At 36.4% G+C, this 17334-nt stretch overlaps 1 protein-coding gene across 2 annotated transcripts in view; it reads right to left on the bottom strand.

Moving 5' to 3' along the window:
- ARHGAP42 (Rho GTPase activating protein 42) overlaps positions 1–17334 on the bottom strand; it is a 173008-nt gene that overhangs the window by 13738 nt on the left and 141936 nt on the right. For both annotated transcript variants that reach the window (XM_042793007.1, XM_042793008.1), the window contains 7 exons: positions 15676–15738; positions 13996–14070; positions 13223–13307; positions 11904–11962; positions 10978–11083; positions 5027–5186; positions 2209–2353 (listed from right to left, as the gene is read on the bottom strand). In XM_042793007.1, coding sequence (XP_042648941.1) covers positions 2209–2353; positions 5027–5186; positions 10978–11083; positions 11904–11962; positions 13223–13307; positions 13996–14070; positions 15676–15738 — 693 coding nt within the window. The remainder of the gene's footprint in view (positions 1–2208; positions 2354–5026; positions 5187–10977; positions 11084–11903; positions 11963–13222; positions 13308–13995; positions 14071–15675; positions 15739–17334) is intronic.

Raw genomic sequence — 17334 nt, 5'->3', positions numbered from 1 at the left:
TGCTGAGGATCTCTGCAGTCTCTATAAGACTAGTCCGTAAGTCTACAGATAACCTATTTTCTGAGTCATCATACCTTTCATGAAGTATCTATACTGTAGAAGGACAACTCATTCCTTTATTTACAACTTGAATGTTGAATATTTGATAAATTTCTTTAATTGGATTGATATTAGAGAAATTTACCTACCTACACAAAAATATTTGTACTGATCTTGTTTCCAATAGTCTTTTGCAAGAAAAAGTAGAAATACACTAAAGAAATTTGCTGATGATATAAAGGTGGGAACACTCAGAACTGAGGAAGGATTGGCCTATAATATAGTGATATAATACAATGAGTTATTCTGAAGACTGGATTCAGTCTAGTGAATCATACATTGGTTTCTAGTAGGATTTTTTCCCAAAAACTGTGAGATATAATTCACAAATTTCACAAGAAGCAGAGAATGCATACTCTTTAACCACACAGTAATTATACCAACACAAAATAGCTGTTTTGTCTCCAAATGTTTCAATATCCTTGGCAACAAGTGACTATAACCACACACAATACTACAGATAAGGTCACAAATACCAGTGCCCTCATAGTGAGTGGATCTGACAACAGTAGTGCCACTGGTACGGTAGTGTGAAATATTCTGTCCACTGTTGGCCAGAATTCTGGTATTCCAGATTAGATTGTCTCCCATCTTGCCCCATAACAGGCCATTAGTCCCTTGAAAATTGCAGGATTGGCTGAAGCCTAAGTTTGTCAATAATTTTCTATCATTCCCTACCATTTGAAACCTGTATCTCAATTTCTCATGCCTTATAGAATTCCTTAATTTTCTGCAATATAGTTAAGTGTCCATGCTTCATTTAAATGATGACTTAAAGCCATCTAATACTTCAGAAATTGTTATTTCCAGAAGCCAAGGCTCTCTCTTGCCTGTATCCAGCCACACCTAGAGATATTTGGCAAGGAGAGTTCCTCTGCTTCTGCCTCAGCCTTCCAGGCACAAGTGAGACCTAAACTGGAACTTGTGTGAGCAAGTGCTGAGCCTGGGCTAATAAGCAAAGCACAAGTGGAGAGCTCCTGGGTCAGACCTAGTTCCAGGGAAACTGCCAGCATAAGACAAGTGTCTGAATGAAGAAGAGTGAGCTTGCATACGGTCTGCAAAATACTTGCACAGAAATGCCCCTTTTTAATGCTGGCACTCATTCATTGCAGTTACACAGTGAAAAACAGTTGAAACTTGCCCAGTTTGTCCTCTGGTGAATGTAACTAACAGTTCTTCTGTAACTTCTTACTCAGATCCCATGCCATTCATATTGGCAATCAATGTGTAGGCAGGTATTGCTCTCATTTAGTATTTAAACTCTCACTGGCAGAAATCATGTAACATAAACCTATGGAAAATGCAGTACCTGTGCAAGAGTATACTGAAGATACATTTCTTACCATTACAGACTTAAGAATTACTACAGAGCCTCAAGAACAGATATACCTTAACTGTGGATTAATTTACTGCACCAGTTTCATGTAAATCTCCTTGAGGACACATTTGTTCTTTTGGGAGTCTGTTGGAGTAGTGGAACTGTTAACAACTTAATCTTTGCTTAAGTTTCAATACTTCTTACTGGTACAGCCAGTGGGTAAAAAAGTGATGGCCCACTGGTTGAAAATGAATAAACGTTCTAAGCAGCAATTAATTATAAGCATAACTCCCTGCTGTTAAACAGTAAGCCATATGATAAGTATACTGTTTCTCTTCATGTTTCATGCATGTGAAAAAAGCCAAGCAGTGGTTTTGATCTCTTGACCTTGACTGAATTACATTTATTACAGGAGAGGATAGATTCTATTTGCAGATTCCGAACCTTACTAATCATCTTACAAGCAAATGAGATGAACTTCATATAATGAACTTCTGAGTTCTAAAGCTGAATAAATTTAGATTATAATATAAAGTCCACTCTAAATGATTTTTGAACACTGTATGCAATACAAGACTTGCCTAAAACCAAATATCCTTCCTCATCTGAGAGAAGCAAGGAATGCAGTCATTCAACAGTGCAGCTAAGACTCACAGAAGTTAAAAAGCTGATGAAACCACATCTGTTATGCTTATAATTATTGGAGTACAATAACTACTGGATATTATTCAGGAAAGTTAAAAGACAAGACATAAAAAAGGAAGATAACCACTCAACAAGGACAAACTCACTGTCAGGATCTGCTAGACATGGTGTATATCTTCCTTTGGGTTTACGTGAACCTGTGGAGAGACAAATTGCTCTTGTCCTTCTTGAACCTGATCGGGACTGAGGTTGGGGAAGAGGAATATTGGGGTCTGGTGCAGTGTGAAATATCTGCATGATTGGAAAAAAAAGGGGGGAAAAGGTTACATAAACAACAGAGGTACTCTTACACTTCCATTACTAATCCATTTGTTTTCCTCACCACTGCGCCTGAAATTAATCCTCTAATAGTCTCACACATGAAAAAGTAAATTCACAGAATATAAGCTCTGCTCTGATCTCATTTCACAATCCAAGAAGTATAATACTGAGCTGTACTTAAAATTTATATAAAAATATTTGCTGAAATATTTTTATTTTCTAGCCCTTGTTAAGAACTGCTTAACAGTCTAAGTTGTAAACCATATAATAGGTACTTACTACTAACTCCTGCCCAAGAAGTAATATATTTTTTTAAATATTATGAAAAGATTGAATTTTTTTCTCTGTGTTCCTGTGGAAGCTTTTGTGTGTCATATAAATGTGTCATAGTTGTAATCTACTACAATCCAGTTTGTATTTCAGAAAACCACTTTATTTTGCCAAACAAGTAAAGTTTGATGAGGAACATCTTTATATTTGGAGCATCTTCTGGTTTTTGTCTTTTACATATCACTGCTACCACTGGTCAATTTTACCCTTCATTACTGCTTATTAACTCACATTTTTATGGGTATCTGCCTACTGCAATGTGACACAGGTACACATGAGGTTTTTAAGAACTCTATGCTGGTAAGTTTGGCAAGCCTGCCAGCAAGGACAATGCAGAAGGTCCAGTAATTTGTTTGACTTCAATTTGTATCACCTGTTCTGCAATATCCAAGACATATGCAGCAAAGGTTTTAAAAGGCCCTAAAAACCTTCTTAGATACTTCTAGTAAAAATTATAATTTCCTTGGAGGATGATGAAGGCAAAAAATATAGCCAAAAGACTTGAAGGTTTTAATTCCAGATCTTCTTTCTCACTTATTCCTCCCAGTGTAGACTGCAAATTCTACTAAGTGTCTCTTATGGAATTCTGTGGAAGGAAGTGGAAATAGTTCTGTGGAATAGAGAAGAAGTTCTACAGAGAAAGATTGCCTGAATAAACTACAGAAGGAACCAGAAGTGTCCAATCTCCATAGGGCCAAGTGTTGTAGGTTGAAAACCATGAAATGCCAAAATATGTTTCTGCAAGGATTTCTGGACCTTTTATCAATAGGCCACTCCCAGAAGAGGATGAAGTGAACAATGAAAAGATAACTCCATGCCATTCACAGAAGTGGAAGAAAGCAAATATACTTCTCACAGTAGAAAATACTTTAATGAATGTCTTGTGATGCTCTTGAAGTACATTAATACTGTATTAGCATTAGTGAGTAGAACATCAATATAGAAACATGTCTGTAAACAGAGAAATAAAGCAAGGGTGATTCTGGTTGTGCAGCCATGGTCTCTGTATTGAATGAGCTTGTAATTTTCTGGAGGGGAAATTCATTGTTGGAAATATGTAACATATATGGTGTTACAGCCAAGGAGGCTATCAGTATCATACCAATTCTGGGGAGTCCCTATGAAATACAACTTGTAATACCAAGCAGTACTGTTAGTACTTACTGATCAACCAGTGCAGGGGATCCTGGTATTGATCAGGAACTGCCTCTTAGCTGAGTAACATGAAATGGAAGAAACCCAAATTTTTTTCACTTTGTTTTGTAAGTCATCAAAGAAGGTGATATATATCACTAAAAGATCCCCTAAATAAAATTTCTTTTGATGACTAAGTAAAGGAGGTCTTGACTGTTCTGCTGAGTTCTGAAATCAAATAATTTAAAATGATATAAAATCTGAGGAGGTTTTTCAGTGAAGCTGATACCTGAAATGGTAGTGACTGAAAGCAAGTGTTCAAGTTTTCATGGATTTTCCTTCTCAGGCCCTGAAACAGTTCTTATTCAGTGTTCCAGGAAAGAGTTTGAGAGACCTTTGCTGTCACTTGTCTCTTTGGGGAAAACAAAATAAACCAGGCAGTCACAGACATGCCTTTCTTCAAGGCCAAGGAAGTACCTAGAAAAGTTTGTTCCAGAGTATTCAAGAACTTTTAAATCACAAAGACATGATGGTCTTAAAACCTGTAACTAGGAATAAAACCATATCTAAACCACATTATTTCTTCATTTTGCTTTTTTGCTTTTCATCTAGTATCTACAAAAATGAAAAATGACACATATCACAGAAATGGGGGATTCTGCTGGGGATCCACATTGATGCTGCTCATGAAAATAAAAACTGAAGGATGGTTGGGGTTTCATGACATTAGGAGGGACTAGGTCTCTATGCAGCTGGCATATCATCAAAGGACAGCAATCTCTGACCTGATGCACTCAGAGGAGAATATATGTATTCTCCCAGAGTGAACCTTCATACACTGCTAGCATGAGAGAGTTGGAGGAGCTGGGAGAAAAGTTATGACCTTCTCATTTTGTTTCTAAATATAAGAAGGACACAGCAATCTTCAGAAATCAACTGAAGATTCAGAGCAACTCCTTCAAAGCATGGGAGATTATGCCTTGGATTTGTACTTTGCACAGTCACAAAAGACTTGCTAGGAATACAGCTCTATAGCATGGGGTGGGAAGAAGATATTATTTCTGTCAATGATCTTCTTACAAATGCTGGATTTCTTATTCTTAAGAGCTTAATGATGGTAATGAAAATGAGATCTCGATTCCACTTCATCACAAAACAGTCAGATAATGTCTTCTCTACCTTTTCATAATGCTCTATCAGAATTTCAACGACGATATTCTGAAACTTAATGTTCATCATAGCAGCCACGGTTTCTTCTTGGGCTCTCATCAGAGTTGGTCCAAAGATAACACCAAGGTTGGATACAGTCATTAGATTTTGCTGACTGTGTAATGATACCCTTTAAATGAACACAAACAATATGCAATTAAATTGTTGTGCTAAACTACAATTCCAACAGGCAAAACCCCGTTAAGACTACTTTTTTAATGAAATCTCAAGTTCATGGTTCCCTTTTAAAAATGCTTTTAAAACTTTCACTTCTACTGGAGTCAAAATATAGTATAGTACAACTACTGTATTTCCATTAAGGCTCCCATCCTTCATTAACTTCATGGATAATGAGCACATCTTCCTAGAGTAAGTATTTAAGTTCTTGACATAATTGATAGAGAAAAGCAAATATCTTTGAAAGTCTCCACAGAGGGATCCAGATCATCTAAGGCTTAGGAGTCTTAGGGTAGGCACCTATCTCTCTCCAATGATTATACAGGAACTTAAATACTTAATGTTGGATTGACTGAAAATACTATGTGATAACAGAGGTCAACCGTATACCTAAGCTTTCATGTAAAGGAAAGAAACTTAGTTACTGAAAACACTTAAATTGCAATAGGATCTCTTTATTAATATGTTGAAAACATGTGATCAATGGCATCAGTGAAATCACTGTTTCTGTGGTATAGATAACACTAGATGATCATAATGACATCTTCTGTCACTAAAATACATTAACGTTTTACTTCTGTGTATTCTGTTATCATTTACTGTACCTTTTCTGTCATTTTTCTTAATGTAGGATTCAGAAACTTAGTTTTTCCATTAATTTATCAGATAGTAAAATGAAAACCATCAATCAGTAATCCTCAATGCACATTTTCTCTCCTTATGAATAAGATTTGCCAAATAAAAACCGTATCATCATAAATCCTTCAAAATAACTGCCAGTGATTTCCCAGTCACAGCTGCCCTATTGCCTCATGTCTGAGAAATACCATGCCAAATAAAGATTCTATAATTGCCTTAATGCTTAATTTTACTGAATCTGCTACTGAATAGAACCAGTTATTGTGTCATTTGTTCATATTTACCTCTTACTTCTCACTGCTATCTGCTACCATTGTCAAGTTGAGCCTTTTTAGCCATTTCCTACATAATTAAAAGTAACTCTTGTCCCTTTTAAAATTAAGAAACAGTAAAATCTATAAAATACTGGAAGACTGGCAGATAGGAGCAAGTTTTATCTTCCAGTTTTCTCTGATAGCCTTCATTAATCAGGTTTATGGAGACACCTGCTACATTTTCCTTCCAATAATATTCTCAGATAGCTTAATTTGTTCTCAACATGTTATACAAACATTAGCAAGATGATTTATCTGATATCAGAGTTTCATAGCAAGTAACACAAATACTATCCCCTTACAAAGATTAGAAAAGCAGTGACAAAAAGTCTGTGAGATCTTCCCAAGGCTGCTGGGGGATTTTGTTTGGATCAGGATCAAACCCATGTCTGGACAAACACAATACCCTTTCTCTCAGTCTCACTGTTGAGTAGGCACTAATGATACACAGAATGAGTAGAAGAGTAGAATTGTCCTGATAGAGAGGTGAGATAGACTGCACAATTACTTCTATAATGAAGTAATATTCCCCTCATATTTGGAACATGAACATTTTAGCACCCCAATTACATTGAGAAGCAGGAGAAATATGGGACAGGGGTTTATATTGGAGACAACATGATTATAAACTCCAGGAAAATTAATGACTTTTGTCTTATATGTTTCCTATGTTGCTTCACTATGTTACGCCAAAAAAACTTTCCAGAAATTTACTTCAGACAGACACACTGGCAGAGATTGTAATTTGGAAGCCATATAATGAAAATGAGTACCTTGTTAAAGCACATTTTTAGCCAATTATCTTAATCTAATTTTCTCTGTAACAGATCTTATGTTTGGCTTAGGTGACTTAAGGATGTTTGGGGTTTAAAGGGTACACACTAGTATTTTAATGAAAATGGAATTTTGAATTATGCAGCTCTAGGTTTGTTAGAAAAACCTAAAAAAAAAAAAATAACCCTTTGCAATGTTATTCTGCTTTGTGCTGCAGAGTAACTGTTAAGGTCTCTTACACAAACATAGTCTTCTAGCATAAGAGGGAAAGCAGTGTTTGTCCTGTATTCAGGTCTCCTTGGTTACAAATTTGGTATCTTGGTTAATAAAAGGAATGGTGAATTTAATAACATTGTAAGGAGGAAGGACTTTCTACGAAGCATTTCAAAGGCTCAATTTCTTGCAAAAGAGAAAAACCCCAGGCCTATAAATGGATCATTTTGAAAGCCAATTTCCCCTGACCTAGGCCTACTGCTGCTAGGCTACTGAATAGATACAGTCCAAGATAATCATGCATTTCAGGTAGCTGTAAGGCATTCATTAAGGTGCAGTTGATTTCTTCTCAAAATGTCTTTCTTTGATATATCACCAGTAAATTTTGATACTGCCAGATTGCAGCATCCCAACTATCTACCTTAGAAAAGTAATGTGTTATTAACTCATACCAAAGAACGATTTATTCTTTAGAAGGTGATTTGACCAGTGTGTTGGGTTTGTGTGTGTGTGGGGAAGGGTTTTGGTAGCAGGGGAGGGGGATACAGCAGTGGCCCCTGTGAGAAGCTTCTCGAAGCTCCTCCAGCTCCAATTCGGACCTGTCTCTGGCCAAGGTCGAGCCAATTAGCGATGATGGCTGCACCTCTGTGATAACATATTTAAGAAGGGGAACCTGAGAGGAGTGGGGAGTTGTGAGGGAGATACCTGTGCAAACACTGAGGTCAGAGGAAGAAAGGAGGAGGGGAGGGGAGGTGCACCGGAGCAGAGTCCCCTGTAGCTGGTGGTGAGAGGGCAGGCTGTCCCCTGCAGCCCATGGAGGCCACGGTGCAGCAGATGCCCACCTGCAGCCTATGGAGAACCCTGCATCGGAGCAGGTGGCTGTGCCCAAAGAAGGGTGGGACTCTGAGGGTAGCCTCTGCCTGAGCAGTCTGTCACTGGGAGGACTGCAGCCCGTGGGAGGGACCCACGCTGGAGCAGTTTGTGATGAGCTGCAGCCGGTGGGAAGGGCTCACATTGGAGAAGCTTGTGAAGGATTGTCTCCCATGAGAAGGACCCCATGCTGGAGCAGGGGAAGAGCATAAGGAGTCCTCCTGTGGAGGAGGATGGAGTGGCAGAAACAATCAGTGATGAACTGACTGCAACCCCCCATTCCCTGTCACCCACACTACTGGAGGGGAGGAGGGAGAGAAATCGGGAGGAAAGCTGAGCCCTGGAAGAAGGGAGGGGTGGGAGGGAAGGTATTTTTAAGATGTGGTTGTATTTCTCACTGTCTGACTCTGGTTGGAAAATTAAGTGGTGGTATTGTTTAAATTAACTTGATGTTATTTTTCTTCCCCGGCCGAGTCTGTCTTTTGCCTGTGACCATAATGGGTGAGTCATCCCTCCCTGTCCTTGTCTGGATACCTGAGCTTTTGCTTTTATTTTCTCCTCCCCATCCCTGAGGGGGAAGGAGTGAGTGGTGCTCAGTTTCACTCTGGCCTCAAACCAGGACAACTAGGAAGGTTTAAAAACAAAAAATGAATTACCTGTGTGAAAATAACACCAAACTTCCCGTGTTGGCCTAGCTGCTGACTTAGTACATACTCATGGAGTATCACCTCTTTGCAGGGTACTTTTCAGGATTTGCTGGGTTTGCTTATTCGTTTTTACTATGATCTATATCCTGTAACATCTAGATCGTATTTAATTTTGCACAGTGACACAAAAGTCAAGGTAGGCAGACATGTAATGACCTTAAGACCTAAATCAAGAAAAAAATATTATCCTTATTTTATAACCCATAGTTAAAGGTATAGTATTTTCACCCAGACACAAAAGCATACATAAAGGAACTGAACAGCTAAAAGAAATATAGATAAAGGATGTACGTTTTGAAATTGGATTTTAAACAAAAGAATGAAGAAGCAAGATGTTGTTTTTTTTTTTTCATATTTTCCCATTTTCATAAAATCAGGCACTTTATTTGCCATTTGTTCCTTTAAAAATCTCCACACAGTGGTGGGAAAAAGATGAGGCAGGAAGATAACTAAAACCCTCAAGAGATTAATTTTTAATTCTCATTTTAAGTCTCATTAGAAATGATAGCATAAACAACAGCTGGCAAATTATATGAGAAATAAGAAGGGGTGAATTAATTAAACTCTAGAAAGAAAAGAACTGAAGGTTTTCAGTATAAAACCATAAGATTACATTTACTGGAAATGAGAATCACACTGAAGATTAAATAGGCAAGAGTTAAAGAGAAGAATTAAAGAAGGGAATACTACAGGCATGCTTTTCTTTGTAAATGCACCTGAGGTCACATTGAGAATAAAGAAGCCAGGAAAAGAGGTCAAGAAAGAAATAGTTGACTATACTTAATTCTGCCTACAAGTCAGTCAGTTCCTATGCATACATATTTTTTAGGTTTTGGGCTTCCAGACTAGCAGCATTTACAAAATCATTAATCCGTCATTAAATGTTTTAACTTTTTAGAAGGCTAGAAAGCAGTAGGTATTATATTTTTTTAGCTAATCAAGCAACCCTGAGAGTAAGAAAACTTATGAAGCTTGCTTTCATCTGGTTCTCTGTGTTACCCCATGTACAACGAAATGTAAGCTCTGTCTAATCAGTTTTTGCAGTGGAAGCATTCACAGGAGCTTGCTATCATGTTAATTCTCCAGGGGCTATGACATAAAGGGCTAAAAATAACTTATTAGGGCTAAATAATTTCCTATCCAAGAAATTTTAAAAGTTCTCACATCTAAAAGAGAAAGCAAAACTGTATTAGGCTCCACTGTAGACAGCTTACTGCAGCTTGTGGCTCAAGCTGTGATCAAAAAAAGCAAAATAGCAGGAACGTAATGAACGGAATGAAAACAATATGGACTCCTCTTTTATGTCTTCTACATATCTCAGTCATGTGGGCCTTATCTGAACAACTGCTGTTTCAGTATTCACATTCCCCGATCGTTGAGAAATGTACTAAAAAGTATATAGCATCCTAAATCAGAAAGAGTAATACATATTAAAAACTATTCAGCAAATATCAGTAAAAAATGACCAAAGATTTACTAAAACTTACATGAATAATGTTTGATACATAGACAAGATAAATTACAATGTAATAATGGTATGTATTCATGCCTAGTGATATAGGAAGATGTAAGAGAATAAAAACTTGTCTTTTTTGTCTCACAACACATGCAAAATGTAATTCAGTGAAGACAAAAGGTCATCAGTTCAAAGAAATGTAAGATCTTTTCCATCTGATATTTAATTAATAAACAGAGATGCTGACGAAACGACAGAGATTCAAAAGTGGGTTTGGAAATTTATATAGATATAAAAAATGTAAATAATAATACTTCAAATTAGAGTTTTTAAATGATACCACACTTCACAATTGTTAGAAAAATAAGATCTAACATGAAGGATGAGTATTATCACATTAGTCTACTCTCCATTTCTGAAACAGTGTGGGACCTCAAGTCAGATTCAAAATATCATTTTCTATCAACCTTAGACGTTTATTAAATTTAATTAGTGACAATTCCTGTAGTAAGTAGTAATGCGAATAAAAACATTGAGTGGTTTTATTTTATAAACAGAGTTGCTCATCCTGGTGACTCTTTAGGGTATTATTTTTTATTGTTTCTACAATGAGCATTCTTCAGCTATGTTGAGAACAGCATTTTAGAAATTAAATGTGATTTCAAGTGGCGTTGTTTCAACACAGAGAATGAACTAAGCAACACTGACAGATCTATGCAGAAATAATCACATCTTATAGTATATACCAAAGGAAAAATCAAAAATAATTACTTGACCAAGTGCTTGATAAGGATGTCCAGCATCTCTCTGTTCTTCTCTGGTAACTTATGCACAAGTGCATGCACTGCCTCAACTCTGTAGTTCTGATCATCTGACTCTATTGAACAGAAAACAAATATTGTTGATAAATTAGAACATGTGCTAAGATGCGACTACAAATGGCACCAATGCCTGTATGCTAATACACACATGCATTACAAAGAGCCAAACACAATTAGACTTTAAAATGAGGAGGACAATTTGATTATATTGATTACAACATTCTGAAATCTATGTTTCAAGTAACTCACCAAAAGCAATTACCACTGACTCTGGAAACAACAAATTTAGTGGCAACGTTGACCTAATGTGCCACTTGAGTGAAATCCAAGATTTTACTCCTCAATATTTAAAATATCTAAAAATCTCCAGTGTCTTTAGTTCTTATCAAGGCAAGAGGAAATGGGGAAATAACTTCAAATTCTAAACTGGAGTTGCTAGCAAACATTCTTATTATCTCTGTATCTAATTACTTCATTTGTGAAAATATGACAATTATCGCCCCTCCAATTTCTCAGGGCAAGCTGGGAAAATAAAGGTCCCTGGATGAGAGAGATGAATGCTATAAACAAATTATCAGCCTGTGTAAAACAAACAAACATATAAATCAAGATTCAAAATTTCATGCACAAGGCAGTCACAGAGAACCTCCAAAAAGATCAGAACAACCCACTGAACAGCTTCATCTAGTGTGACGTCTCTGTTTTGAGAGTTTTCATGTGGCACTGTGCTGTCACATAGAGTGACATGGAAGAACTCGGATCCATGGCTGGATCACTGAATAATAGACCAAGGAGAAAAGTAAGGATAGTAACTGATGACACTGAGGGTTAGAAACAGTATTATTTTCATAAAAGTATATTTATTACTTTACTTACTAACAGCAACAATGAAATCTTTGTGCAGCTTGAAAGTCATCAGTGGTTCTGAAAGACACCTGGTTGTAAAAAAATATTAAAAGGAAATTTAAAAAAAAGCATTACTCAAAGTCTTTTTAGGTTTTATGGGTGTGATTATGACAGCCCTAAACATTTGCACATTGGTATGTCCCAGTACACCCAATTCAGTGATGACTGATTACAAGTAGTATACAACTCAGTCACATACATAGTCTGAATATCTTTTTGAGTTGAATCTGGTGTCACCATGTAATTTAATAAGGGAAATATTACCAGCACTGACTTCACCACAGAGACTCATTGTTTTCTGGCTTCTATAGTGTAGAAGAGGAATAAATACAGCTGCAGAATGTGGTACAGTGGGCTGCAGAAGCAATCTTTTGCTCAAGAAAGGCCAAAACATGATGAAATTTTGAACTGAAATTCTGATCTGGAGAGATTCTAGAAGAGTCATCCTTTGAAGGCAGACTGTGAAGTGCCTTATAGACACAAACATACAGCTACTGCTAGCTCATGCTTTAAATTTACAAACACGGTACCTACAATGATTTGTGCTTCTGAAGATTTATTATAAATTTCTTCGACCAAAGTCAGTCTCTTCAATAAAGTGTATGTGGGCATTACACTATAAATCCTAGGCATATTTTCCAGAGTGAATAGGGATTTCTAATGCTGCCTTTTGTAAGGTGACCAGTTTAGGAAATCTAGAGTTTTAGAAGGCACTGAACACCCACCATCTGAATTTGATGCTTTTTATTACGTTTCTTTTGAATGTTATATATTGAGACCCAAAAAAGAGTTCTCTCAGAAATACCATAATTCTTGACAATCCTGTCTCTTATTAGCAAAAATTTTAGGAGAAAATGGTACTGTGGGAGAGATACTATTTGTGAGACACCAACAGCATAGGATAAAAACCTATGCTTTGGCAGACATTCTTATTCTGCTCCAGAAATGATGCCGTGAAACCTCATGGCACACAACTTAAGGGATTTGGAAAAGAAAGACTGAGCACAACATGGTTTGTGATTAACATAAAATATGCTAAATAAAAACATACAATTAATTAAATTCTGCCAAAGTTAAGGCTATATAAGGCATGACTATCTTAATAAGGCAGAAAGTATGTGACAAATTTTATATTTATTATTACACATAATCACAAGGATATTAGGCAAGATAATAATATACTCAATTATTACTATGCTAATGAATACAAGAAATGTAATATGATATGAATAAGCAAAAAATTAATGGGCCAGAAAAGGAATACTGAGATTGTGTAACATCATACTTACCTGAGGTAGTTTTTTAGTCCACTTGTTATTGTTTTATTGTCCCAAAGTTCCATATCAATATCCATATCAGGAGGAGATTTAGGAGCTGGTAGAAAGTTGAATTATGATTGTGTTACAGTTTGGCTAACACACTAACTAGAAAAGCAGCAAAACAAGGCTAATAGATTAGTCAGGTACCTTATGTGATTACTCATGAGTCAGTTTAACTACCAATCTGAACAATTTGAATCTTTTAATCTCTGTTGAAGTATTAATAAAAAATAATTTAGCACTCATATTTAGTACCTGTAAACATTAAGTATATGCACTGTATCAAAGTGTAAAATAAGCCCAAGGCAACAGAGAATTACTAATACATTTGTCTTAGACATTCAAACATAGGCATCAGCACACCAGATTAGCAAGAAAAGTGAAAGACTAGAATAACTGTCTATTAAATTGAGTTATGCTGTGTTACAGAACTAAGCTTTGGAACACTTCTGGAATACACCAAATAGATACCAATAAATAGAACTTCAAAACAAAAAGAAGAAATGCATTTTATCAGTAATTTGTTCATGCATATAGATGATTACATGCAGCAATTGGATACTAATGCACACAAGAAACTAGTTGGATCACTCGTTTTAAGGCTGCAAACTCTATTTAGTGGCAGTAAGTGCACATACAAAATTGTAAATATTATGACATACTCTTCTGGGCACAGCAGTTAAGGCAAAAGGGAGCATAGCACATACACTGTACAGTAACAAAAGTTCACTTCAGATACCTACAAAATATGGTATTCATCAGCTTTTGCACCTTTGAGTTTACACCACCTATTCTGTACAGCCCCAGGATTGTAATACCTACATTGGGAAAACAAGTACAATGAATATAATGAAAATATGGTTAGTTCAATATATGCTGATGCATCCTTGGTGTATGTTTTCAAAACATCTAAACGTATTTACAGAAAAGTGTACAATTACATTCTTGAGTACTGTTTTACCCTACTGAATTATCTTCTGGGATGTTAACAAATGCATTCCACTGAATCTACAACATACTATACACTAACCATAATTTTACATTAACCGAATGCTTTCACACAGAAATGACACGTATTAGGAAACAACGAGATGGCTGGGAAAAGTGAAAAATAAGACACAAAATCAGTCTTAAAACACATTACATGTCAACAAATTTATCTTATCTAGACTTCAGTATCATTACTATGCATCTGCATTTGTTTAGAACATCAGCCCTTTCAATTAAGATTTGACTCATATTTATATGAGAAAAAGATTGTACCCAAAATAAAAACATATACTGTATACTGTTGCAACACTGCAGCTGAGAATTTGTGTTAAACGTGGATCCCCATGCAAAAGAGAGACAGTCAAGTCCCAATTTACCCGTAAGTTTCAGTTGTGGGGGTTATTTTTAATAGCACAGATACTAATAGCAAATAATGTTTAAAGAGTGACATTCACAATATTGTATTCCAGTATTCCAGTGATGATAATTTTATTGTTTTTAACTGCCTTTTAAAATCAGTAGATTTAAAACTCTTCCCTTCTCCCCACTTCAGGTCTTACCATTTAAAAATTGTTCACTTTTCCTTTGAAAACAACATTCCAAAGTCTGATCTCACTTAGATAACCTAGGTGTTTTGTTTTGAACCCCCCTTTTTTTTTCCCCAGAAAAAAATGCAAGTTCTGAGTCAGCAGTGATTCAAAAGCTACATAACATTGTTACCTGAGAAACTGAATTCATGCTGAGCTCAATGCTGCAGAGAGACCACACAGCTTTTGAGTTACAAGAGAGTTGCACAGTGACAGTTCAGTGCATGGACAGGAAAAAGTTACCTCTTTTTATGTGAGATGATAAAGCCATACCTCTTAATTTGGAAGGGGCTAATTAAAAACTTGCTGTGAATTGCAAGATACCACCTCACCAGTAGAGTCATTATTATTTTATTTTTGTACATTCCCAATACCAAAAATGAGTTTCTAAACATTTAAAAAAATTAATAAATCATGTGCAAAATGAGTGAAAATGATAGGAGTTACACTTTGCAAAAAGATGTTCCGACAGAGAGTATTCATGCTGCTTTTTGGTATTCAGGTTTCAAGGCAAAAACCAAAGTTGGGAGCTGAGGCTCCTTATCGTTTTACGAGAAAGCACAATTCCGTACACACAAATTAAAGACTAAAGATGTGTGCAACTGTCTATTAAGCTGTCTAAACAACAGAAAATGTTTAAAAAAACTCACTGAAATGTTATGTTAGGAACTACTGTTGGAATATGTGGCAACAGTTTTAAGTGTAAAGCACAGAGATGAAATGTGAAAAGTACAAAGCAAATGATGAGCACACTGCAAAGCACAGCTATAAAACATGTAGACTTAACCAAAGTAATATTTGAGAAAAAATAATAATATAGTACATAATTTGTGATTTAATACACACCTCTTGTTTCTACAGCATGAATACATTTCCTCACAAAGTTGAAACCTGCTTCATTTAAGAACACTATAAACAGAAGAAAAAAAAAGTAATTATTTTCTAACTTAATACACAAAATCTCCGTGTTTAGCTACATTCATCTTAGTCAAGAAGGACTGATACACATTTATCAATGAGATTGTGATAGTTATTCTGTAACAGTATTTTTGTAGATATATGCTTAGCACTCAAAATCCAACTTTCTAATCATTAGTTTATCATTAAGAGCAGAATATTCTACTGTCTTTCTCGGAAATCAGCAGCCCCTCTACACATAGAGCTGAAAGCTTGTTGCTTTAAAAGACTACTGTACTCCCTTCCCTCTGCTGAAGAAAAAGCTTTTAGGGGTTCAGGGCCTACATTATGAACAGAATATATTCATTGGTTATAAAACAACATTCTTTGTTCCTTGCACATGCACAGAACCACTCATAAAATGGTAACATGAGAAAATAAAATTTGTTAATTACAATAATTAGTGATCTTATTTCAAGAGAAACTATTTTGCATCAATTTTTGCGTCTTTAATGCTTACTGCTCTAACTAGCTAAATAAAGAATATCTTAAAGCATCATATTTGTCACCATTAAAATAAATACCATCTATAAAAAACAGAGGTTGTGGCTTAAATTTTAGATTTTCAGAATCTCAAATATACCTCCTATGAAGATGTATGTCTATATCTAACACATCTCTCTCTCTGAGATACATACACCCACACATATATTTAAATTATTTTTTGTTAATATGTTAATAACATGTATGTGTTAATATAATAATATAATATATAATATAATAACATGCAAAAATATAATATGTAATAAATATAATAACATGTATGTGTTAATATGTTAATACAATTATGCACATAAATCTCATAGTATCTTTAAATACACTACTTTTATTGCTCAGTACATGTGTAGTAGGTGCATACGCATCTAAAGACGAAAAGATGTGATGGGCCGAGGCCAACTGTGTAAGGTTCAGCAAGGCTCAGTGCCGGGTCCTGCACTTGGGTCACAACAACCCCATGTAACACTACAGGCTTGGGGAAGAGTGCCTGGAAATCTGCCTGGCAGAAAAGGACCTGGGGGTGTTGGTCGACAGCCAGCAGAATATGAGCCAGCAGTGTGCCCAGGTGGCCAAGGCCAATAGCATCCTGGCTTGTATCAGAAATAGCGTGGCCACCAGGACTAGGGAAGGGATTGTCACCCTGTACTCAGCACTGGTGAGGCTGCACCTCGAATCCCATGTTCAGTTTTGGGCCCCTCACTACAAGAAAGACATTGAGGTGCTGGAACGTGTCCAGAGAAGGGTAACGAAGCTGGTGAAGGGTCCAGGGCACAAGTCCTGTGAGGAGCAGCTGAGGGAACTGGGGCTGTTTAGCCTTGAGAAGAGAAGGCTGAGGGGAGACCTTATTGCTCTCTACAACTACCTGAAAGGAGGTTGTAGCGAGGTGGCTGTTGGTCTCTTTTCCCAGGTAACAAGTGACAGGATGACAGGAAACAGCCTCCCATTGCACCAGGGGAGGTTCAGATTGAGTATCAGGAAGAATTTTTTTTCACCAAAAAGGTTGTCAAGCATTGGAACAGGCTGCCCAGGGAAGTGGTTGAGTCACCATCC

This window comes from Tyto alba, unplaced genomic scaffold (assembly GCF_018691265.1).
Source record: "Tyto alba isolate M040663 unplaced genomic scaffold, T.alba_DEE_v4.0 Super-Scaffold_2, whole genome shotgun sequence".
NCBI classification, from domain to species: Eukaryota; Metazoa; Chordata; class Aves; order Strigiformes; family Tytonidae; genus Tyto; species Tyto alba.
This window is presented reverse-complemented; position numbering and strand designations above follow the sequence as displayed.